At 34.0% G+C, this 25,813-nt stretch overlaps 1 protein-coding gene across 1 annotated transcript in view; it reads right to left on the bottom strand.

Moving 5' to 3' along the window:
• LOC128998261 (plexin-A2) overlaps nucleotides 1-25,813 on the bottom strand; it is a 207,156-nt gene that overhangs the window by 15,570 nt on the left and 165,773 nt on the right. The window contains exons 10-20 of the mRNA XM_054424314.1: nucleotides 25,117-25,318; nucleotides 24,124-24,357; nucleotides 23,194-23,705; nucleotides 22,667-22,786; nucleotides 21,642-21,884; nucleotides 20,786-20,962; nucleotides 17,814-18,069; nucleotides 14,574-14,838; nucleotides 12,623-12,760; nucleotides 8,326-8,539; nucleotides 283-466 (exon numbers count right to left, since the gene is read on the bottom strand). Of these exons, the coding sequence (XP_054280289.1) occupies nucleotides 283-466; nucleotides 8,326-8,539; nucleotides 12,623-12,760; nucleotides 14,574-14,838; nucleotides 17,814-18,069; nucleotides 20,786-20,962; nucleotides 21,642-21,884; nucleotides 22,667-22,786; nucleotides 23,194-23,705; nucleotides 24,124-24,357; nucleotides 25,117-25,318 (2,545 nt within the window). The remainder of the gene's footprint in view (nucleotides 1-282; nucleotides 467-8,325; nucleotides 8,540-12,622; nucleotides 12,761-14,573; nucleotides 14,839-17,813; nucleotides 18,070-20,785; nucleotides 20,963-21,641; nucleotides 21,885-22,666; nucleotides 22,787-23,193; nucleotides 23,706-24,123; nucleotides 24,358-25,116; nucleotides 25,319-25,813) is intronic.

Raw genomic sequence — 25,813 nt, 5'->3', positions numbered from 1 at the left:
TTCTTTCTTAAACAAAGATAATTTTGAAAGAAATACTGCAGTTTATATAGCATTAGATTCCACCCAAAAAGTTAATAAGGAATAACTAGGTGTTACTTCTTACATCCAAAATAACAAAGACAGTTTTCAGTCCTTGTTTTGCCAGTAATTTTTATACCACTACCAATCCTTGGTCAACTACCAGCAAGGAGAATAATTCTTATAAAAAAAGTATACAGTGATAGTAAGAATATTAATCAATTTATTTAAAATAACCATAGTAATACAAAATGGAACACCTACCGACATCTAAGTCGTCTTTACGTGGACGCTGGCTATATTGAACATTTCTATAAATGGTATCCAGAGCTTTCTCTTTAACTTGAGAAATTGTATCACAGTCGAGCACTTTGACTGGAACATTTTCTGTGTTAGGGTCAAGCCCTGTCACAAAGACAGTCTGCTGGGATATAGACACCAATACGGTCTGAAATGTAAAATAGCATTATTAGTACATATGTAACAGACTTACTGTCCCAAAAATAAGTATTAAACGTACACCTATTATTTATTATAGAAAACAAAAATCAAGTCTCATAAACTTTACAGATAACAAAGAAATTGATGTTATCTATTACTTTGTTTCCACCACTTGACCATCAAAATTTAAATCTAAAAACAACAAAACAGGTTTTTTTAAACAGCTATAACTAAAAAACGGTAAGAGCTAGCAAAGATTTGAAAGAATTTTCATGGTCATGAATAAAATTTTCTACAAAACACTCTTTGGCGTTTTTGGAAATTACACTCCTTCACCTTCAAAAAACACCCTACTTTCAAAAATTGGTAAATTTCTTGAAAATTTGAATTGGTTTCCGCTACTTTTACCTACCTAAGTATTTTTTTTGCAAATATTATTAGTGCTCTGTACTCTCCTTAGTTTACGTTAAATTTTACTCATTTCATGTTTTTTCGTAATTTAACTCCTTGACCCCCAAAACTTAGGTTTAATGTCAAAATATAAAAGGTTTTACCACTTTAAGAGCCCCGTGTTATTCTTATGGAGAATAACATTAAAAATTTAAAGACTTTGGTATGCTCATCTGAATCGTTTAGACACGTGCTAGACTTGAAATTTAAATAGGGTGTGGAATGTCACCCTAAGATATTCAGAAAATTTCCAAAAGTGCCATTTTCAAATTTGAACCCCTTAAAAATCCATAATGGCGGTCATCTGAAAACGACAAAACACGTTTTTTTTACGGCTATAACTTAAAAACGGTAAGAGCTGGCAAAGATTTGAAAGAATTTTCATGGTCAGGAATTAAATTTTCTACAGAAACCTTGTAGGCGATTTCCAAAAATCACACCCCTTCACCCCTAAAAAAACGGCCTACTTTCAAAAATTGGTAATTTCTTTTCAAATTTGTAATGGTTTTCGCTACTTTTGTCTACTTACTAAGGTATTTTTTTTTACAAATATTATTAATGCTTTGTACTCTCCTTAGTTTACTTTAAATTTAAGTAACTGCCTACATAATATTTCGTAACTTTACTCCTTAACAACTAGTGATGGGCGGATCCAAGAAAATGTCGGTACCGGATCCGGATCCGGATATTGAAAAATTTGGATCCGGATCTTCGGATCCGGATCCAGATACACACTAACATAAGGGCTGGTTAAAAAAAACGTAATTAACAGAATGCCAATTTAAATCATACTGTTTAAAATTAAATAGGTAAAGTTTAAAGGTTAATATATATTATATATAGAGTAATCTCCAGTTGAGCCCATAATCCCTCATTTTTTAGGAACACTAAAACTTTTCCAAATCTTAAAATAAAACTATTAGTTGATGATATTAGTTGGGCAATGTCACAAAACTGTATACTACGACGTCAATAGCCTGTATGGTTAGGCAATGTCACAGTACTGTATATTACAATGTCAATAACCTATATGGTTGGGCAATGTCACAGTACTGTATATTACGACGTCAATAACCTGTATGGTTAGGCAATGTCAAAGTACTGTATATTACGACGTCAATAATCTCTATGGTTGTGCAATGTCACAGTACTGTATATTACGACGTCAATAACCTGTATGGTTAGGCAATGTCACAGTACTGTATATTACGATGTCAATAACCTCTATGGTTGGGCAATGTCACAAAACTGTATATTACGACGTCAATAACCTGTATGGTTAGGCAATGTCAAAGTACTGTATATTACGACGTCAATAACTTCTATGGTTGGGCAATGTCACAAAACTGTATATTACGATGTCAATAACCTCTATGGTTAGGCAATGTCAAAGTACTGTATATTACGACGTCAATAACCTGTATGGTTAGGCAATGTCAAAGTACTGTATATTACGACGTCAATAACTTCTATGGTTGGGCAATGTTACAGTACTATATATTACGACGTCAATAACCTCTATGGTTAGTCAATGTTACCATATGTGTTATATGCCTCATAATTCTATTCTAAAAAATATATTCTCAAATTCCAATCTTTTCTTAAGATTCGGTTGATTCGAGATCCGGATTTGATACATCCCTAGTCGTAATATACAGTACTGTGACATTAAACCCCCCAACAACTCACACACAGCCCCCATACAGTACTGTGACATTGCCTAACCATACAGGTTATTGACGTCGTAATATACAGTACTGTGACATTGCCTAACTATAGAGGTTATTGACGTCGTAATATACAGTACTGTGACATTGCACAACCAAAGAGGTTATTTTTTTTTTTTTTTTTTTTTAGAAATCTTTATTGTTTTTTCCATACACAATACAAAATACATTTACACATGAAAAAAGAAAAAAACAATAACCACCTTAGGTTAAAAACCTATGTTGGTGGATTTATACACTATCTTATGTTCTAAAAATCGAAGAGGCGGTTTTGTCCGGTCACTTATATCACTTGGTTATAATATATACAGTGAGAGTGAGTTCTACACAGTGATCTTCTTTCTTCAGTACAGAGTAAAAGTCAATACACTTACAAACAAAAATGATACAACAGAGTAAGTATTTATATTACTTATTATCTATATTAGTCACTTCTATACTACTGTATATATACTAAATTCCATAAAAGTACATTTCAGCATTTTCCAAACATAATAAATAAGGCCACAGCTGCCTAGAAAAATCTGCTTCTGAGATGGTTTTGAGATTGGATGGTAGAGCATTAAACATTTTAGGTGCAAGGTATAAATAAAATTTCTTGAAAGCTGTTAAATTTGGTTTTGGAACTATTGCATTATACCTATTTCTTAATGTTATTCTCCTTTCAGACATAGATTCAACCTCATCTCCACTTCTTTTATAAAATATTTGTAAAACTTTATACATATATAGATTTCTCAAAGGCAAAATTTCTAACTTTTTAAATAGTGGTGCTGCATGTTCTGTTCTACATTTGTTACAAATTATCCTTATAAAGGTTTTTTGCAAGACAATTAATGGCTTAATTGACGAAAAGTAAGCTCCTCCATAGATAGCTAAACCATACTCCAATTTAGAATTTATCATCGCATAATAAATATTTCTGAGTAGGCGTTGATTACACATATTTTTTAACATATAAAATATCCTGACGTATTGTATTAGTTTATTCTTAACATAATCTATATGGCGTTTCCAATTTATCTTTGAGTCTAAGTGTAATTCCAGATATTTAATTTCCTCTACTTGCTCAACAACAGGACAATCACAATTTGTAGATTGGCAGTTTGTTTGGTGGTATTTTATCGGAGTAATAAAACTTATGTTCCTTGATAGATTAAAAATTACATATTTAGTTTTTGGGCTCATTACCATGAAGTTGTTGGTAAACCACCATCGAAGAGCATTTACATCGTATTGAATATTTAATTTTAAAGTTTCAATGGAATCTGATTTGTAAAATAATGCAGTGTCATCCGCAAAAGCCACTAAATTTCCTCTAAAACGGCTATTACACAAGCTATTTACGTATATTAGAAAAAGAGGGCCAGATAGAACAGATCCCTGTGGAATGCCATGTAATACAGTTCCTTGGTCACTAATCACGCCGTTCGCCCGTGTACGTTGAGTACGTCCAGTGAGATAAGAAGCAAACCATTTATGAGGCACACCTCTTATCCCAGGTTCATGAAGTCTATCCAACAAAATACCATGACCTACAGTATCAAAAGCTTTCATGACGTCGACAAAAATGCCAGCACAATATTTACCTTCATTTAAACCTCTATACACTTGACTCATAAAATGTAATAACGCCGAATTAGTGCTTAGTTTTTTCCTGAACCCAAACTGCCCATCACTAAAATATTTGTACTTTTCTAAAAAATTTATTAGTCTAGTCTTACATATTTTCTCAAACATTTTAGAGAATATAGATAAAAGAGCAATTGGTCTGTAATTGCTTGGATCTGTTTTAACACCCTTTTTGAATAACGGTTTTACAATAGCTGTTTTTAAATCATTGGGAAATTCACCTGAATATAAACTAAAATTTATTAAAAAAACAAGAACCTCAACAATATAAGTAGAAATTTTCTTAATAATCAAAGGAGTAATATTATCATATCCTGGTGCTTTCCTGTTTTAAGCGATTTGATTATGCCAATAACCTCGTTTTCGCAGGTTGGATAGAAAAATATTGAATTGTTACATGTAGTTGTCTGAAACATGGGTTTATATTCGTTTACTAGCTGGGGAACTATCTGTTGTTCTAATATAATACTTTCTCTCAACTCCGTTGCTATAGAACAGAAGAATCTGTTTAATTTATTTGCAGCTGCTTCAGGGCTTGTAATTAACTCTTTATCGTCACCTTTCAATACAATAAGTTCTGCATCTTTCTTATTTTCTCCAATAAGGGTTTTGATTGTGTTCCATTGTTTCTTAGGATTTTGATTATTTTCGACTAATATTTTGCTGTAGTACTCATTCTTTGTTAATCTTACTTGGTTTATTACATAATTTTTAAAAACATTAGAATTATTCTTAAGCTCTACATCATGTGGCTGTTTTTTACATTGAATATGCATCTTATTTTTCCTATTTATAATTTTTAAGAGTATAGTATTGATCCAGGGTTTAAACTTATCATTCTTACTTCTACTTATTCTCTTAGTAACATATGACTCATTTATACACTGCTTAAAAATACTCATAAATAAACTAAATGCTAGTGAAACGTTTTCGGCTAAATAAACTGAATCCCATGAGACACTTTGTAGCTTTAATGCCAATTTATTGAAATCAATTTCTTCTTTCTGTGACACTAAATTTGCTTTACGTGTAGGTAAATTGACCTTCATACAAGTAGCTGTCATCCTGTGATCAGTTATTCCCGTATCAATAACAAAACTTGCACATTCAATATTTAGTTTTCTTTCACTTCTAAAAAATATGTGATCAATACACGAATCAGAATTTTCAGTTACCCTAGTTGGATCAGATATTAATGAAAGTAAACCATAACTAGCTATCGTAATCAAATAATCATCGTTAAGTCGATTTCTCTCAAGTATATTTATACTTAGGTCACCACTTATAACTAAATTATTATTTTTAATTGATGACAAACAAGATTCAAGTTCATTTACAAATCTATCTACTACAAAATCTTGTAATCGATAAATTGCTAACACATCGAGTGTAAATTTGTGGGAAACGGTTATTGATAAATGTAAGCAGTCAGCTGTTTCAAAGTCAAGGTCAGGAATCACGTGACATGCTAAACGGTCTGACACAAATACCGCAACTCCTCCCGACCGATAACTATTATTACATTTTGTAAAAAGATTATAATTTGGTAGACTGTATTGATTTTGATCATTGTCCAATATCCATATCTCAGATAAGATAATTATATCAGGGAATGTGTCTAGGCTTTCTAAACTCAAAGCAAATATATCAAAGTTGCTTCTCATACTTCGAATGTTTTGTTGTACAATAATCAAATTACCTGAATAGTCTGCAAATATTTTGTTATCAAAATTAAGACAATCTTTCTTTATGTTTATGACTGGCATAAATGTTCAAATAAAAAAAAAAAACACTCACTAACATTACACTGCAAAACAAAGTAATTAATTTTAAATATTAAAATAAACATAAAAATACCACAATGAGGTATTTGAAGCTCTAGTAGTCTAGAGGCTCTATGCAGTCTCCTGGATGTCATCTTCGGTTGTGGTTGTCTTATTGTCCTCCAATTCCGTCACTTGTTCCAGTGTCGTGAGAACGATAACATTTTCATTGTCTTTCTTGCGAAGTAGGATTTTTCCATTGCGAACCCAAAGATATTTGAAGCCCATTTTCTTCTTTAGATCTTTTGCTGCATTTAACACTTTCCGCCTGTACGATGTTAGGTTTTCGTTGAGATAAACAGTTTCCTTCGGTGTGTCATTATATCCAACGTCCCTTGTGCTCAGGTCTTGTTTCTTCCTACGTCTCTTCAGAATTTTGTCCTTAGTCATTCTTCTAGTAAATTTCACTATTATTCCTCTGGAGCGCTTGTTTTATTTTTTTCCAACTCTATGGCATGCATCTACCATTTCGTCTGTAATCATGAAGTCAAGACTAGATCCTACTTTCTTAACTATTTCTAGCACATCTTTGTCTTTAGTTTCCGGTATGTTATTTATTTCGACACAGTTTAACCGACTATATTGTTCCATATCTTCAAGTCGTTGTTCTAGGATATTCACTTTTTCTTTTAACTTTAAGTTTTCTTGACACACTACACTATACATATTGTCAAAGTTTTTTAAAGCTTCCGATTGTTCCTTTACCACTTTTGTTAGCTCCTCTATTTTCTCATGTCCTGATTCAACTGATTTACCTGTCCCTCTCCAACTCTGTTATTCGCTGATTGTTTTCTTCGCGCATTTCACACAGGAGTTCTAGAACATCCTTTATACTAGGGTCACTTTTAGCTAGTTCGGATCCCATTCGCATACTCTTTCGACGATTTTGAGAACGTGGTGAACATCTCCAGACTTCACCTTCTTGTAAATAAAACTCAACATCACTATCCGCTAAATTAACACAACTACCATGAAACATCTGTTTGCAGTCTTGGCATTGGATCTTGGCTTTTCTACCGGACACTGATTTTAAACAAACGTTACACTTACTCATTTTTATTAATTTCCTTAACAAAATAACTTTTATAGAAGATACTAATTTCAATTTATAACTTGAATAAAACCACTGCACTATGTTATCTCTAGAGATAAGGGACCGGCCCGCCGAACGTCCGCCTGCTTCGAAGTCTCGATCATTACTGATCATTACTGTTATTGGCGTTGTAATATACAGTACTGTGACATTGCCTAACTATAGAGGTTATTGACGTCGTAATATACAGTACTGTGACATTGCCCAACCATACAGGTTATTGACGTCGTAATATACAGTACTGTGACATTGCCCAGCCATACAGGTTATTGATGTCGTAATATACAGTACTGTGACATTGCACAACCATAGAGGTTATTGGCGTCGTAATATACAGTACTGTGACATTACCTAACTATAGAAATTATTGACGTCGTAATATACAGCACTGTGTCATTGAGTAAATAATCGGGAAAAATCGGTCTTTTACATGGATACAGACAGCTTTGTTTTAGTAAAAAAATCGGGGAAAATCGGAAAAAACGGATCCATCAAAACCGGATCCAGCCCAAGATCCGGAATTTTTTGGATCCGATCCGGTGCCGGTTCTAGCTTGGATCCGGCGAATCCGGTGGTCCGATATCCGGATCCGACCATCACTATTAACAACCATGTTATGCCAATTATAGTGTCTTAGGCCTTGTATTTTTTTCTACTGGTTGATGTCAAATGTACAAGATGTTTATACTTGTTTTGTCAAAAAAATTCTTGATTCTTGATAATTCAATGGCAAAAGGCATGTCTCAAGCTAAATTTCTGATTAAGGATTTTCTTTAGTAAGTTATTTTAAGTTAAGAGAACAAAAATTTAATTTGTGTTTGTAAGGTGAACTAATTATATTTATGATTTAAGATCCTTATATTTATGAAAATTCAGTAAAAACAATATAAACCTACATTACTTATCAGACTTATCATTAATGTGATGAAGTTCAACAGTAGGCTAAATTTAAATCAAAACTCAAATGATTAATTGGATGAGTCCAATTAGAAAATTTATTTTGCTATACAAGGAGAAAATGAAAACAACCTAATTTACTATCAGAATATTAATCTGTTTGTTTTTGTTTTTTGCTCATATTATCAGCTTTAAGGGTTTTTAGCGGTTTCCCCAAATTTCATTATATAAATCAGAGACGTACCATTGGTTTAAAATCTATGGATTGTCGAATGAGTTTCTCTTCACTGAGAGAATATCTGGCCTCGGAAGTGATGGCGTCAACCGGCCCCTTGTCTACTTGCTGCTTCATGGCACGGAACAACAAATACAACGGCTCTCCAGCACACTCACGTAGAAACTTGTATAGCAGGAACGTAAACCATGCGGACAACATCTTCTCTGCCACACTCTCCGTTCTGAAACATAAATCCGTTCACTATCTGACACATCCAAGATCTTTTGACAAAATGACTCAGTACAGAATGACATATGTTTGGTTTCTATCAGAATTTGTATATCACTGATCTGAAATTCTAAGAATGAAATATGTCACTGATAATGTATTGACAAGTAACCTCAAAGATCAGTTGAAAACAGGCAACTATTTAAACATGTAAAATACTAGAGAAACATATGTATGATTTAGGTTATATGAATATAAAACTCAGCTGCATTTATATTAATGCTTCATTCAACATTGTTTCCTAATAAAATAAATTTGACAAACTTGGCTGAAAACAGGAGAAACTAACACTTATGAACACGACGATCAAAACTAAATCGGTGTTAAACTTATTTGAATGTTGCAACTAATGTTGAATGTTGACATTTATATTAATGCTTCATTCAACATTGTTTCCTAATAAAATAAATTTGACAAACTTGGCTGAAAACAGGAGAAACTAACACTTATGAACACGACGATCAAAACTAAATCGGTGTTAAACTTATTTGAATGTTGCAACTACAAAAGCTAAAGCTTTCAAAATGTCTATTCTCTTTGTCTTGTAGTTACCAAGAGTGTTATCTCTAAATATTATGTCTGCTCAATCAAAAATATGCAATATTGCTATCAGTTAAATGAGAGTTAAACTTAACACATTGAACCCTAAGCCCGAGTATAGGTCGGGGTATGACGTAAGACACACTGAACTAACCCCGAGTATAGGTCGGGCTTCAATATTAAATTCCATAGCAACGTAATGACGTCACATTTGCTATTTTTGTTATTACGTAACCATTCCTTGGTCATCTGGCTTCGATTGTAATACCCCACAACCTAAAAAAAACCAGCTGTTTGGTAACACAAAAAAAAGATCCAGCTGTCTGCAGCCTTGCATCGTATTGCTTAGTGATGACGACGACGACGCTTTGTTGTTGTTGTCTGCGCTAATGGCTGTCTTTGTTTACAATCGTTTATGTGTTCAATAAAGTGAATGTTTTATGTTTTTTACAAGTATTATGATTGCGTAATAGTTCTTGTTATGAGCAATACCTTGTTGTGGATAATTTTTATTGTGTTTAGTGTCAAATATGAGCGATATATTTGATAAAAAAACGTTGAGTCATATTCGTGAACTCTTGTCAGAATCAGACCATAGTGATGAAGAAAATCAATCTTTTAGTGAAAATAATTACTTATGTTCAGGACCTAGTTCTACTACAATATCAGTAAATGAAAACTTGAATGATCCTATTTATGATTCTGGTTCGGAAGGTGAGTTTGTTGTAAGTAATTTAGATGCTTTTCAAAATGAGGTTAGTGCAGTTACATACATGGTTGATGAAAATGATCCTGATGAGTTGGTGTTTTATGATTTACTACCAAGTGACATAGACAATGATGACTGTAAAAATGAATCAATTTCAGTAGTTGAAGAAGATGAAAGTAGAAACTTAGGCCCAATTAGATGTAAATATAACCCTAGGCCTACAATTTACTCTGATGAAGAAAACTGTGATGAACCAGAAACAGTTCTAGACACTACTAGGCCTACAGATGGTATACCATTTAGGCCTAACCCTCTTGAAATTAGTCATGAACAACCACCCAATCAGCCTAATCATAAAATCTGCAAAAACAGAAAATTACTTAGGCCTAATAGTTCGATAGTTTCTTCGGATGACGAACTGTGTGATCCTGATTTCGACAATGTTGACAAAGATCCTGATTTTCTACCTAGTGATCGTGAAGATAATGTCTTACAGCCTTCAGCTACTTCTTGTTTAGGTTCTCTTAGGCCTAATAAAGTAACCAACCAAGTAAAACGCCGGTCAAATAGTACTAATTATAATCGTAAAACCAAAAGACATCGATCTATATCGCCAAATGAAAACTTACCGGATAATGCAAATTTACCTGTGCCAAATGAAAACTTTGAACATGAACCGGAGCAGACTCAACCAAGGAAAAAGAAGAAAAAAAAACCCACTGATGAGGAACTTGGATGGCGGTTGGAGGACAACCCACCGCCACTACCAGCATTTGACGAGTTAGGCGCTGGTGTTACGGCTGCTATTGATGAGAACTCAACTCCATTTGATGTGTTTTCTATATTTTTTCCTGAATTTTTTATCAAATCATTGAAGTCAGAGACAAATAAATATGCCAAATCTATAACCGATAAACTAAGAAGATCAAACAAATTGAAGAAAAATAGTGTCTGGTCAAAATGGACAACCGTAAAGCTTTATGAAATTTACCATTTTTTCTCGATTGTATTGCACATGTGTGTTGTGAAAAAACCTAAACTTAGTGACTATTGGTCAACAGACAATTTTATAAAATCTATGTATGCTCCATCAGTCATGGCCAGGGATAGGTTCCTAGCAATTTTGGCAAATTTTCACATCAACGATAATTCAACATACATCCCATTCAACACTCCAGGCCACGATCCGTTACATAAACTAAGACCATATATAGATCTTTTGCTGACTTCTTTCCCAATGTGTTTTTCACCGTACGAAGATTTGACCATAGACGAAGGAACTTGCGGATTCAGGGGTAGAGTTCGGTTTAGAGTTTATAATAAAAGTAAGCCTGACAAGTACGGGATGAAATTATATGTTTTGTGTGATGCATCTACAGGATATGTTCTAAAATTTGAAGCCTACACCGGTAAGTCTGACTCCAGTAATACAGTTGTAGCTCTATATGAGAGATTGTTGGCAGATTACCTCAATAAAGGACATACTATTTATAATGATAGATTTTACTCTTCACCAAAGCTTTTTGACTTTCTCTGGGAGAAAAATACTAAAGCAGTCGGTACCTGCATGAGCAATAGGACCGAGTTGCCCAAGACTGTCACCACTAAAAAGCTACAAAAAAATGAAACTGTTTTCATGAGAAGAAACCATTTACTCTGCATAAAATGGAAAGATACTAGAGATGTCTTAGCTCTATCAACAGCTCATAAAATGACTACATCAGAAGTTACGGTGCGTACAAAACAAGGGATGTTGCAAAAACACAAACCAGATCTGATTTTGGATTACAACAATAAAAAAACAGGTGTGGACAGAAATGACCAGTTTATTTCCTATTACCCTTTCAAGAGGAAACAGATGAAATGGTGGAAAAAAATGTTCTTCCACTTGTTTATGATGTCAATTGTCAACGCATTTATCTTATATCGAAAAACCAGACCTGCAAACCTGAGACCCCTCTGTCACCTTGAAAAATTTATAATAGCAATTGGAAAATCATTGAGCGAAAAAGCAGGGACTTTATTACAAGAAGAGGAAACTGCAAGAGCCACAAAATCTGATCGACTTATTGGACGTCATTTCCCTGACAAAATCCCCTCTACGGACAAGAAAAAAAATCCTACAAGAATTTGCAAAGTGTGTTCGGAAAAAAACAAAGTTTCTACAGGAAAATCTGGAAGAAAAGAAACTTCTTGGTGGTGTCCAGAGTGCCAAACACCATTGTGTGTGCCTGAATGTTTTAGACTGTATCATACCAAAGCAGACTATAGTAAAGCCTAGGCTAGATGTGCTTGGGAACTGATACGACAACGACATTTCAATTTCTCGTGTTATAATATGTAAGGTAAGCAATATAACTATATACATGTATATATTTCCTGAAAGGGCATGTTGTTCTCTTCAATTTCACATGATATAAATGCCATAATTATGCTAAAGTAAATATTAAATACTTTTTTAATTAGGTTAGTACTTGCGGTTGCAATTTTTGTTTTTCTCAATTTTTTTTGTTATTTCAAACTGAAACCCTGTAATTTATAGCCTACGGTAATGTAATAAAATATATGTCATTTAAAAGCTTATTATTTTCTCTTTAATTTGATATATTATTCACCAGAAAAAAAGTTTTTTTTTACCAAGCTACAAATTTTTAATAATACCCTAAAATTGCCCAGTAACGCCCATACTAAGGGCATTTTGCGCTCAGGGTTAAAAGTGTTAACAAAACTATCCTAGTTTTACAAAAGTCCAAAAAACTTAACAAAATGAAAAATCAGATTTCTGACCTGCGGAGCAAGAGTTTAGGGTGGCTTTTACCCTCCATACACTTCTCAATCAGTTCAGCAAGTAAAGTCTTGAGTATATCTGTACAATAGTCCATCTTGCTCTGAAGTGTAACCATGATCAGAGAAGCGACGTTTACTCTGTAAAATATAAAATAAATCAATACATTGACCAGTCAAGGGTGATATAACCAAACAAGCTACCAGATCTTAGCAGTACGAATCTCATATTCAACTAGTACCTATCTAGAGCTCCAAATAACCTGATTTGAGTTTTAATGCAACATTTGTTTGGGCATACCATATTGTTTAGAAAAACAACTATGGTTATAAAGAGGGTGTCTAGTTTATCTCCATTTTAAAATTCAAAACTAATTCCAGACTTTTTAAGACTAATTCCAGATTTTTCAAGACTAGTTTTTTCAACAATTAGCGGTGTGTTAGAACCAAAATGTTCGATTCTCGATTCTTGATACCAAAACCAATTTTTATAGTTTAACCAAATTTTTGAAATATTTTGGTTATACTACACTCACCCCTGTCTTTATGTCATCATAAAGCACTATTAAGATAACGGGGTTTTTTCAAGTAAAGAAAAAATGCAGCAATAAAAAATTCTAACAAGCCAATTTGGGTTTTTTGGGATCGATTGTGTAGACATCATCATTGACTGCCACTGACACGGAAACGTCATCGTCGTCGTCCGCGATCGTGGCAAAATCATGAACATCTTCTGCAGCCGTGTAGACATCATCATTGAATGCCGCGGTCACGAAAACGTCATCGTCATTGTCCGCGATCAAAATCATGAACATCTTCTGCAGCCATGTAGACATCATCATTGAATGCCGCGGTCATGGACGTTTGTCTTATTGAATTGATTAAATATGCCTACGTTTGTCTTAGTTGTCGTCAGTGATTGCAGCAAAATCATGAACATTTCCCGTGGCTGTGTGGACATAATCGTCGTCTCCCACGGTCTCGGAAACGTCATCATCATTGTCCGCGATCGTGGAAAAATTATGAACATTTCCCGCGGCCATGTAGACATCATCATTGACTCCCACGGTCACGGAAACATCTTCGTTGTCGTCCGCGATTGCGGTAAAATCATGAAAATTCCCAACTTTCCCGTTTTTCCCAACTACTAGACACCCTGTATAAAGGTATTAACATTTAACTTATTTCATTTCATATAACATTTTAAAATGAAAACCTATCCAAAGAAACTTGGGAAAAACATTATTTTGAATATTTGTGCTGTATGAGTTTCCTAAAGGCATTATACATATTTTTAATACAAATTTTTTCTTTAAATTCAGAGCTCATTTTCACTTTTTAGCATTCAATAGACAGCTCAATACAGGCAGATTTTTCAAATTTATTAATTTGATCAATAATGACAAAACTGTCAGTAGATTGTTAACAATTTCAAAAGTCTAAAATTAAGAAAAAATTGGATGAAGGGACTTTCGTTTGGTTGAATGACTTTAAAATAATGTGTAAGCGGTGAGTTAATTACTGTTTTATTGGCCTGATTGAAAAGCCAATTTTATGTTCTGATTATTTTGTCCCAGCCAAGTCATAGGAGGCATGAATAAATCAATCTTAAAAGAAGATATTTTGGCTATACTGTAATATTATGTTAGAAGCTGAGGATGTTTATAAAAAAAACATGATAAATAAATGGTGACTTTAACGTTACCAACCTATTTGGGCGATCGGGTAATGAGAAGTGACTTAACCTTTCCACATAGAAATTATCCATTAATATATTATGTTATGGCCTTAAGTTTCAATATAGTTTATTCGTCTAGTATTTGCTTTTAGAAATCACACGACTTGAAAACATCCAATGCTTCACGGTACAGTACTGGTTTTTTATAGCTGAAAAGATGAAATAAAAGCTTCATAATCTGTATTTTCAATTTTTCACAATTTGAGAGTCTCGTACCTGTCTCTCATAGAGAAGTAGCGGTTACTCTCGAGAGTGCGGATGAAGAGCAGCAGGAACGTCTTGTTGAGTATCAGCTGACCGAACAACCGCAGCCCTTTGTCGTTACGCAGCAGCTCAGGTCGTTCCCATTGTAGAACTGCGTGATCCTCAGTGCTGGGGAACAGGATCTTCATGGCGTACGTGCGGTAGTCTAGGAACGGAATACCTCCGGAGGTAAGATCTCCAGTCAGATCTGTCATCTCAGTCTGTAGCTCGGCAAAAGCTATAACAAACATGCCACTTAGATATTGTGGTAGAGAAGAATAGAATAGAATATAACTTTATTGCCCCAATAAAAGACATTTTCAGTGTTGTAGCACAGCTGGGAAAAAGGTAGTCAATATTCTTGAAATCAAAGAGGATCATTGATAAAATGATAAACTTTGGATAAAAGATGAGATAAAAAAAGAGATTTCATGAATTACATTGATTCTTGAAGGTAGATTACTAAAAAGTAGGGATGGACGAGATTGGATTTTTAGTTCGAGACGAGACGAGACGAGATTTTTTATTTCTCATAAAATTTCGAGACGAGATCGAGACGGGATTTCCCTTCTCATACACAACGGGAAATGCACGTTCAAAATTTTTACCTGATTTTGTAACATTGTTAGATGACTGTTTAAATACAAAAATACCCCCGCCGCAGCAAACCTGCAGACTAAGCGAATTTCAACTTGTCTGATTACATTTTTACTCAAATATTTCCATAAATAAGACATATTTATTCCCTATTTAAATAACATTAGGTTTAACAAGTGCTTAGGTTTGCTGCTACAGGGAAGGTAAAAAGTGATACGTGAATAGTATGGGATGAAATAAATAAATTTGCCAAATTTTATCAATATATATCCATAAACAAGTAAACTACAACAATTTTTATTTTCTCCATAAGAATAACATGGGAATTTTAAATTAAACTATTTTTGAATTTTCTCCGTGACCGTTAGGCATACAACAGCGCTTCAATATACTAAATTATTTCTTTTTTTAAGCTCTACAAAACGGTTTAGAAAGAAATTACAAATTTTTTTGTTTTTAGGGTAAAAAATGGGAAAAACACATTTTTACCCCATAAAACCCCCCATAAACCCCTGTTCCCATGATCCGATTATGCTGGATCGCGAACTCGTTCGAATAAACGCAGGTTTACACGTTTGTACCAAATTTCATCAAAATCGGATCATTTTTGCTCGAGTTATCGCGCTAACGGACACATATATATATATATATAAATATATCTATATCTATAAAAGAGGAACTATGTATGTATATATATGTGTATATACGTTATGGACTCCAAAACCGCTCGACAGATTGTAATGAAACTTTCAGGCATTATTAAGCATCTTTCAAGGATGGTTCGAGTGAAGTTTGGTGCAGATCCGTCAAAAGGGCTCTGCCCCAGAGGGTTTTAAGTGGGCCAATGTTAGACTTTTTGATCTACAATGTTTACAAATAAATATAATTTGAAAGCAGATGTTTACTTTCACCAACTGTTTTGTAGGCTTGAATAATCACAACATTCTGTATTTTATATATATATATATATATATATATATATATATATGAATTTGAACGGATGGTGTTTTTGGCCTCTAGGGACCTCAAAACGAAAAAAAAATCGGTCCCGCGTCCAGGTCTTACCATGAGTACTACGGTAATAGCTTATTCCCTATATGGGAAATTCGCTAATAATGATAATAGGCAAGAATATTTACAATCTTTTATTAAAAAACATCAGCATAACATTTTTTTATTAATCACGCCTAACTTATTAAAAATGCCTACGATTAGAAAACATAGTGATATCAGTTAGGATAGAGTTCAACTTATCCTAAAATAAAATAAATCATAAAATAAAAGCAATATTAATTTTTATAAAATAGTTACTTGTTTTGACTTTTTATAGTACAGTAATAAAACATTCCTCACACTGCTTACACTTAACAAAACTTCTCAAATGTTATTAAAGTAATATTATTAAAATAATTAAAGAATTAATTAAATAAGAACGCCTTCGCATAGGAAACGCAACTACAACACGCTCCTGTATTGCGGGTATTGCATTGACTTTCTGCAGGCGTTTTTAATTTTTATTTTTTATTCTCGTCTCGATAAAAATCTCGGCCAAAAAGAAATCTCGTCTCGTGTAACGAGATTTAAAATTTCCCGAAAATTTCCCGAAATTTCGAGACTTGACCATCCCTACTAAAAAGTTTTAAATTTATAAAATAAGGTGATTTTCCAAATAAACAGAGGCAGTGTCTTGGGTATTGGAAGCGATTTTTTAAACGGGCGAGATAGTCCAAGCTGATTCATTCTGTATGATCGTAAATTGTTTATTTATTTTTTTTATCTTAAGTTTTGAATATATTAGACTCATATGATTCAAACAAAGGTTTAAATATGTTCTTTTTTAGCAAAAAGTACAATTCTCAAATAATTTGTATTCTAAAAATTGACACTACATATGAAGCTGAGCCCCCATAGCTCAGTACCATATTGCATGTTTTTATTATTGTTGTTTTTGAGAATGTTATTGTTAAGTTATCTTAATATTCATATATAATCTATTTTCATGGTTGCTTTCCACACAAAATCACAAAATAAGACTAGACCTAGCTTATTAGTCTATTAATAACCAAACTGTTCTTTGAGGACTGTCTGTAAATTAAGGCCTCCATTGGTGCTCTAGTCATGGAAAAGTGAGCTAGTTTGGATCTGAGAGCTAACTGTGTTACTTTTTTCATCTAGTATTATTTTAGCTGGTTTCCACATTAATATGACGATTAATCTTGTCTTAGTGGCCAAACCCCCGTGAAAGAAAGTCATCTCCCGCAAGTACAAATAACCCTTTGTGTTGTGTGGTCTTATGACTGAAAAAATGTAACTTTTACAAAGCCTAATTTTTGTTTCCCCATTTTTACTTTAATTTACACTTTAGTAGATTGCATTAAACACTGCCACACCAGAGTGCATCTTTGAAGGCAAAGATGACTCAAGGATGAATGTTGAATGTATGAGATGATTGATAACTTGATTCTGACAATGATCAGTTGGTCCTTTAGCCAGGACCTTATATTAAAAGACCATTTATTAAGGCTAGTTGGGTATTGTCAAATGAGATGGACACAATACCTGAATATGTTTTTTGTATCAAACAACAATATAAGCAAATAATGATTATTCTTGTACCTTCTTTGCATTCAGCAGCCACCCTGAGCTCAAGAATGTCCATCTGCTCCTGCATGTTCTTGAGGACTCTATTGCTCTCGGTAGACTTGCGTCTGTATGCAATGAGGAATGCAATGAAAACAACCAGAAGCAGCAGAATGCCAGCTATGACTCCAAACATGGCTGGCTTGCTGAGGGGACTGTTGATGCCTGTAGGAGATTCATAGCTGAGCCGGCCAATCGTGTACCGAAGAGCCCCTCCAGCTCCCACTACAACCTGTACCAAAACAAAATGTGTTAGTAAGATTTTCAATAGCTGTTCTTTGAGCTAAAAAATGTTCTTAGCAATTTTCCAGCTTTTTCATCAAGTAGGTAACACTCAATATGGGTTTGATTTTCAACCATTGATTTATGGCACTATTCCTATGTTTAAAGACTTTACTGATAAACTGTATTTTAAGTTTTAACTGAGACTTTTTAGACCACAACATTCCCTCACATTATGGCACATCTACAATAAGCTGTCACTATCATAAACTTCAGTTAGTTATAATAAAGTCTGTTGACAACATTTAGGCGGTTTGAGGGAAGTTCCCCCACTACTGTTTTTGCTTAATATATGTGTTGCAGCTGATTTACGTTATGGCAAACCTCAGCTGTTGAGCTATTATTTTAAAAATAGAATCAAGTGGAGGGGATAGATTTCTTTCCCTAAAACCGCCTAAATTTTGTGTATAAGTTCTGATTGCATTTTGCACCCATAACAACAATTGGGTACTTACAAAGGACGCATATTACAATATTTTCAAGTAATAGTGTCACTAAGGTTCATAACTCCAACATATTTATATTTTATTGGAATGTTTGTTTAGTAGTGTTGGGTGTGGAAAAATAAACTTAGTTGAAGAATATTTCAGCATTTTGTATTGAAAAAGAAGCCTATACTATTTTTGGACTCAATGTGACTACTTTTTTTCTTTAAAACAATTATGGTAGGTACTCAATTCTCAACAATTTAGTATGTTCTCAAGATACTTTAGTGAGTCAATACTTATTTCAGATTATCATGCTTTTCATACTGTTATAACATATTAAGGTGATTAAAAAAAAAGATGTTTGCATCTAACTCAGTTGTATTTCAAGGAAATTAACACGTTTCTAACCGTTGTCATTTATTAGTTGCTAGTGGCTATAGGTAGATGAAGTTGATAATTTATTGATTAGGTAATTAATTTTAAATCTAAAAATACAACTACATTTAACGATTCAGTTTAAATGTAACAAAGAACAGAAAAGTAAAACACTGTGACTGTAAATGTAAGGGAAAACACAGAATCAAAATGCAATATAATGAACAAAGGAGCTTACCTAAATATATAATCATTAATCAACACACAAAAGAAAAGAACACAACATTCACACAATCTTGATACAAGACTTTTATAAAATGAATTTACTCGGGACATAAGTATTAGTGATGTTAAATTTATTTGTTCGTAGATTGATACTAAACAACTAATGGTACACTTTAGGCTTAACCCAAACTGACCGTTTTTTTTTAATAAGCTTTTAAAGAGAACGTTTTACTCAGTATCTGGATTGTGTTGAGAACAAATATTAGTTTTTTAAATATTAAAAAACATTTGGATCAATAAAATCACATTTTCCTTGAGATCTGTGTTTGAAAAGAAATTTTGCGACTGACTTTTCAATTTGCTGTCATGACGACAGCTTATTAGCTCTATTGTGATCATAGAGCAAAAAGAATACGCTTGATTTACTATTTACTATTTAGTTATGTTCAACTTAAAGGGATATACTTTCCAAGATCTATAGCAATTTTATTTTTTTTCTACCAGCACCAACCAAGTAGGTCTAGAATAGTGAATCAATATAGTAATGACGATAGGATTCTCTTTAGCATTCCAAGGAGTGGTATTGCAGTATATTGAAGAAATTATCAAACTTTTCCAAATTTTTGAAAAATTGTTCCAGTACTGGGAAATGAACTCTAATTCAATTTTTCTGTTACATTTTAAATTTATGGTGGAAAGGAATGTCTTGTATTTGAAAGGAAGGGAATGTGAAATAATATTGATGTTGTAACTAAATAAAATCAGATTATGGAACTAATTGAAAAATGCGCCAGTAAAGCTGAAATTTCAATAAAGTTAGCATGCCACAAAATTCAAGGAAATTATATTTGTTGAAACAGATAATATGGCAAAGAACCCCATTTTAAGGCATTGATTGATGGAGGGAACAGACTATAGGTAAAAGCAAGTCAACCATGGCTTATTGTATATTTCTGAGGCATTACAGTTTTTGTTGCTAGAAGAGATTTATGAGGTTCTTATAGTCTTATAACTCCAAACTGATTATGTCTTATGCTGTAAGATAAGATGAGACAACGGTACTTTTCCTGAAATCTTTATTACAGATGATTATTCAACAGATAATCCACACACCTTTGTAGACCTTATGTCTACAAAAATCCCCTTCTGACACCTGGGTTCACTTTTAGGTCCAAATCATGCCTACTGAACTGAAAAGTAAATTTTAACGTAAAAACCAAAATCGAAGCGGGACACTTGTAAAGCCTTAAGACTTACCTCTCCTAGAATAATATTCTTGGTAGTTGAAGCAAGAAATGACAACCAGATTAACTGCTTTTGAGCTTAGTCTATGAACTCAGCCTAGGCAAACATATTTTCCAGGACAAGTTCACAGCACACAAATTGCTGACTTAGAATAACAACACAACTTCAATGTCAGACAAGTTAAAAAGTTAAGGACTACATGGATGGTATTTTTATTTCAGGATATAGGGTGGTGTATTTATGCAAAGAGAAATGTTTCTAGCAAAACACTAAAAAGCCATGTTTATATATATCTTTTAGATGCTTTGCTGAGTTGAAACATGTTTGAGCATGCACAAAATCTTTTGCAAAATGTTCAATGACTTTTTAACGACAAACTATGAATTAACTGACCACAACTTCAGGCAGAGTAGAGGGCTCAGGTCCCTGGTTTTCATGACTGTCTAGAGGTTGAGTGGGCGGCGGACGACAAGTCAGCTGTTGTCTGGACAACGAGGTTACATTGCAATCAGCATTGCCGATCTTCACCTTCACATCTGCCTCCTGTGATGCTCTGTCCAAGTGCTGGCCCTGCACAAGAGATATTTCAGGTGAGGACTTACAGTATATAAACTGTCACTCATGGATTATCCATGAGACTTCCCAGCTCTCTTTACATTACCACACAGTCATTGAAGAACAATGATAACTTTTTTCAACAGGTAAAAGATTTTACACTAAGGAAATAGATGGTTGAAACGTGCAAACTGTGAAATACAAAAACTAATTTATTTTTGATTACAGAAAATGATAAATAACAACTACAGTACAGTTATTGTTTGTGCGCAAGTAAATCACCAGTTTTTAAACAATATGAAAGACACTGTTTTAACTTTGAAATATACTTATGTAGAATAGAATGTACAATAACACCAAGTACAAACTTATATTCTTTGAAAAGGCTTGTGCGTTAATAGTTATGCAAAATGGCTGGTGCAAGAACCTCAACAACTCATGCATTAGTCTTAATTTCTTCAATAATAACGCTACAATATGAGAGATTATTTGGTATTGGGCTGTCAATTTAAATCGTTGGAGAACAATTAGTAATTCATCTTACATTGAAATGGTTGACATCAAGGACAAAAGTAGAAAACAAAAGAAACTCATGCATTAGACTCCGACTTCAATTAACCATTTTCCTGACTAATTGTCTTGTATGAAACTTTCTATTTAAATTCATAAACCAACAGTTTGTGTTAAATCTTACATTGATGGTTAGGTAGTCACTCTTGTAGTACTTGACTTCCTCATCGAACTTGTCGTACAAGGGGTTGGGGAAGAGCAGGAAGGGTGGGAAGCCGTGTCTCGTGAGGTTTTGTACTCCGGCCACATTGTCCATCTTGAACCCATACTCCAGCTTCTCTGGGTGTTCAGCATCCAACTCAGCATCACCGATGTCTATCTCTGGGGAGTAGCACTTCATCAGCGAATTGCTCCTTACGTTGCATTTCTGGAAAATACATAAAGTAGTTAGTTATCAATAACATAACACATTTAATAACATTTGTATTTTATGATTCCTTGTTTCTTGTAAGAGAACAATTTTTAGATTGAAAGCAAAATTATTGTACCTGAAAAGTAGATAATAGTGGTTTCCTCAAATAATACAATAAACTTATTAATCTTTTGTAATATTTTGTACATTTGATTTTTCAAACTATCTCAATAAATTTATAAATCTAAATAGAAATATTTACAAAATTGAACATCTAATCTGTTCAAAGATATTACACTCACTTACACTAACTACAAAAAGTCGCAAGGGACATAAACTGAAAAATCATGTGATTAACTCCAACAAGTATTTAGCTACTAACGGTGTATTTACTTATCCCTGATAAATATAATAACTTAAAAATTCACTAAACCACGCTACAAAAGTGTTTTTTTACCGTAGTTCCACAAAAAGGTGAATTATAAAAAAAAATTGGTTTCAATGAGCATATTGATGCTATATTGTCTGCATGAGATAGAACCTTAGTGTCTAAAATAAGTTACATTGTTTTCAAAGAACAATGACAATTTTAACTTCTACAAAAGATAGAAAACCCTGATATAAAACATAACAAAATTTTTAACACCTGTTGTCAATATGTTAATTAATACAATCATACTCTGTTTATAAAAGTCTCACATGACAAACATTCAGAGGCAACAAAACTACTACCATTAATCAAAAGTCAATACTGCACCTATTGATAATGGCTATTGCTAAAATGTTTCAGTACTTACACTGAGGAACATTTTCCCGTTGTAGTAGACATACATCTGAGGGTTTTGGATGTAGGCTAGGTTCTTCCCAGTCACTGTAATGAGGATTCCACCGGCAGGGATACCCTTTGGAATCTTCAGCTGTAGAAGAAAATCAGTCATAAGTAATGAACAATTTCATACTTCAAGAGAATCCAGAAAAAAATTATTAAAATATTTTAGTTAATTGTTTGAGTATATGATTCAAATTGAAAACCCACACAAACAATAATTTAGTTTCATCAAAAAATGTATACACATAAATCCAGGTTGGGTTTGACTTTAATTTACTTGTACACTTGAACCTTGGGTAGGATGAATCACACAAAAGGGTGAGCTAGTACAGGAAAAGAACGAACATTACTGATTGTTGTTAATTGCTTAAAAATAAACCGACATGGCCACAAAAACTCTGGCCACTATTGACTGATCTTAATAACCTCTAACTAGAGTCATCACACTTGTATAACTCCTTTTCTTACATAAGTTGTAGCTAAAAGATTACATACCTGACTCGCGACTCCAGACTCGGCAGATTCTATGGTGGGATCCTCAACGTACTCAAACAGCTCCTTGTCATATGAACGATCTCCTTTGTCAAACTTCATTTTGACCTTCCCACTGCGCTGCCGATCTGATGCACTTGTGATGCACAAGGCTTCAGTAGGACTGGTAGATATTATATCACAGGGCAGAGTGTCAATGAAAGCCTGTATGCGGGAGCCAGCATTCATGTAGTTGCCCTGGATCTTCAACAAGGTTCCTCCTGATCTAGGGCCGAACTTTGGTGAGATAGACTCGAGGCTAGGATCAACAAACTCGTACGTTTGTTTGCTCTCGCCTCGGAAATCCGCTACCCTCACCACCACAGGTCCTCTCCGCATCACATTGGTTCCTGGACTGTCCACTCGGCAGACAATCTTCTTTGTCTTCTCGTAAAGTTCTTCGTACGGTTCACACGGCAAGCCAGCAACTTCTACTCCACCGTAAACATCTCGGAAGGTTTTACCCAAGTTGATACCTTTGGGCATAACACAGTCAATATAAGAAAAAATCCAATTAAACATAACAAACAGTTTACATTAACATTTAATTAATTATTAAGGTTGAACATTTAAAATCTTCCATTCAAATTAAATGTATTGAGTATCAACAAGACCTCCTTATATAGAGAGTTTGAAATGTCAGCCAATTACAAACTAGTCACCTTGATTTTTTTTATTATTAAAGAGGTTGGCAGTCTCTTTTAATCTTGCAATTTCCCTGTTTAGGCTTCGGACCTGAGCGTAAAACATATCTGCAAGCTAAGGTCTTGTACACAGTACAAGAATAAACTGTACTCTTCAAAACTTAGTGACGGGACCAGGAAACGAGCCCACGTCATTAGTGTTATGTAGTAAGGCGTCATACTACTGACTGCGCCATCACCTACTGCCTACCTTGAATAGTAATGTTGGTGCCTCCCTCCCAAGGTCCCAGTTGAGGGTAGAAAGTGGTGACCTCAGGGTTGGGACAAGTGTGGTTGCGGTCCAACCAGATACCTCCACCTCTATCACACTGCTCCGAGACTTCACACCGGTCAGACACCTGGCACCAACCACAGGCAAACTTCTCTGCCAGTGCCAGACACATACCACAATTGTCTGCCATCTCTCGACACCGGTATATCACCACTGGTGAAAAATATAATATTGTTATTAGTTTACGTAATTGTCCAATGAACAGTAAATATAGAAGTCATACAACATTTAGTTCTGGCTGGTATGTATAAATTATAGTCATAATAAACAACACAGTGATATGTCCTCTACTGATTAGATAAGCATAAAGAATGAGGATAAACAATTATTGCAACTATAGCATGGTTTCTATATAACAGAAAAAATACTGTTATTGATTCATTTCCTTAATGAAAATCATTATTAGATCACAAATATCTTCTGCTATCTGTATTGGAACTATTCTATTGTTCTTTTTAAAATAAAAGTTTTCTGTGTATTTTAGCCCTGCATATTATAGTCCACAAAGGCCTTGAGCTCGAGCATTAAACTGATAAAGCAAACCTAGGGATGAGCCGGTATGGTAGCCTACAAGAACGGACTGTACTGATAAATTTTAGTGGAGGTACCATGACGCAAGCCCTTGACATCAATGCATTGGATTTGAAGTCCGTTGTACAACCAACTGAGACACCGACTCACCAAATGTGGTAATTTGCAAAATGGATGTTTTTTTTCTACCATGCTTTCATGATGAAGTATTTGCAACAAAACATGTCACCATATTACACTGCTGCAATTGTCAGAGTTTAAACTACCCCTGTATTAAGGTGCACTATCTAATACAATTCTTGACCAAGTGACCCATGTAAAATACAAATCTGTAAACATTCTTCAATAATCAAATTTAGTTTGTAAGTGAAACCAGCTTACCGTGAATGTTATCTGGGTTATCCAAGGGCTTAGAACCTCCCCAAATAACAGCAAAAGTAGCAGTGATATTAGGGGCTTTGGAGGTGTATGAGAACTCCATGCTTTCACAGTAGATAGTGTCTCCTAGCAGATTGGCGTTGACACTAGTGACACGTCCCTCGATGTTGAACTGGCAAACAAACCTCGTCTGGACGATGAATTGCTGCACAAAAGATTACGTATTAATCAGAATCTAGATGTAATGGTGAACATAAGTGAATATGAGTAAAGGCCAGAATAACAAAATGACTTGTTAATTTCCTCAAATCCACAGCTATTTGGTGACAAATAAATGATTCTGGACTATCCCAATTATAAAATTGTTGACAATCGAGTGTAACACATAGAAAAACAATACAAACATTGTTATTGTTATTAACAATTTTCTCTGATAAAGAAAAAATAATAAGGTCTTCAATACTTTTTAAACGGAAACAATACCCTTTAAGGTATGGACTTTCTAGGAATATTGAAAGTTACAATCACTGCGAAAGTGTGTTTTCTGCTATACAGCCCAGACCCCATCTGGATGGTAAACAAGTAAAAACTAATTAGATAAATTTTTCAAGAAAAAGTATACAAGATGTGGTACTAGACTAGCCGAATGATTTAAACAATTCACATAGATTAAAATATGTAACAGATTACCGCAAACGTC

Source organism: Macrosteles quadrilineatus, unplaced genomic scaffold, assembly GCF_028750875.1.
Source record: "Macrosteles quadrilineatus isolate MER2022 unplaced genomic scaffold, UCM_ALF_1.0 Scaffold_7__1_contigs__length_78375512, whole genome shotgun sequence".
NCBI classification, from domain to species: domain Eukaryota; kingdom Metazoa; phylum Arthropoda; class Insecta; order Hemiptera; family Cicadellidae; genus Macrosteles; species Macrosteles quadrilineatus.
Note: the sequence above shows the minus strand (reverse complement) of the source record. Positions and strands in the feature narration are given on the sequence as shown.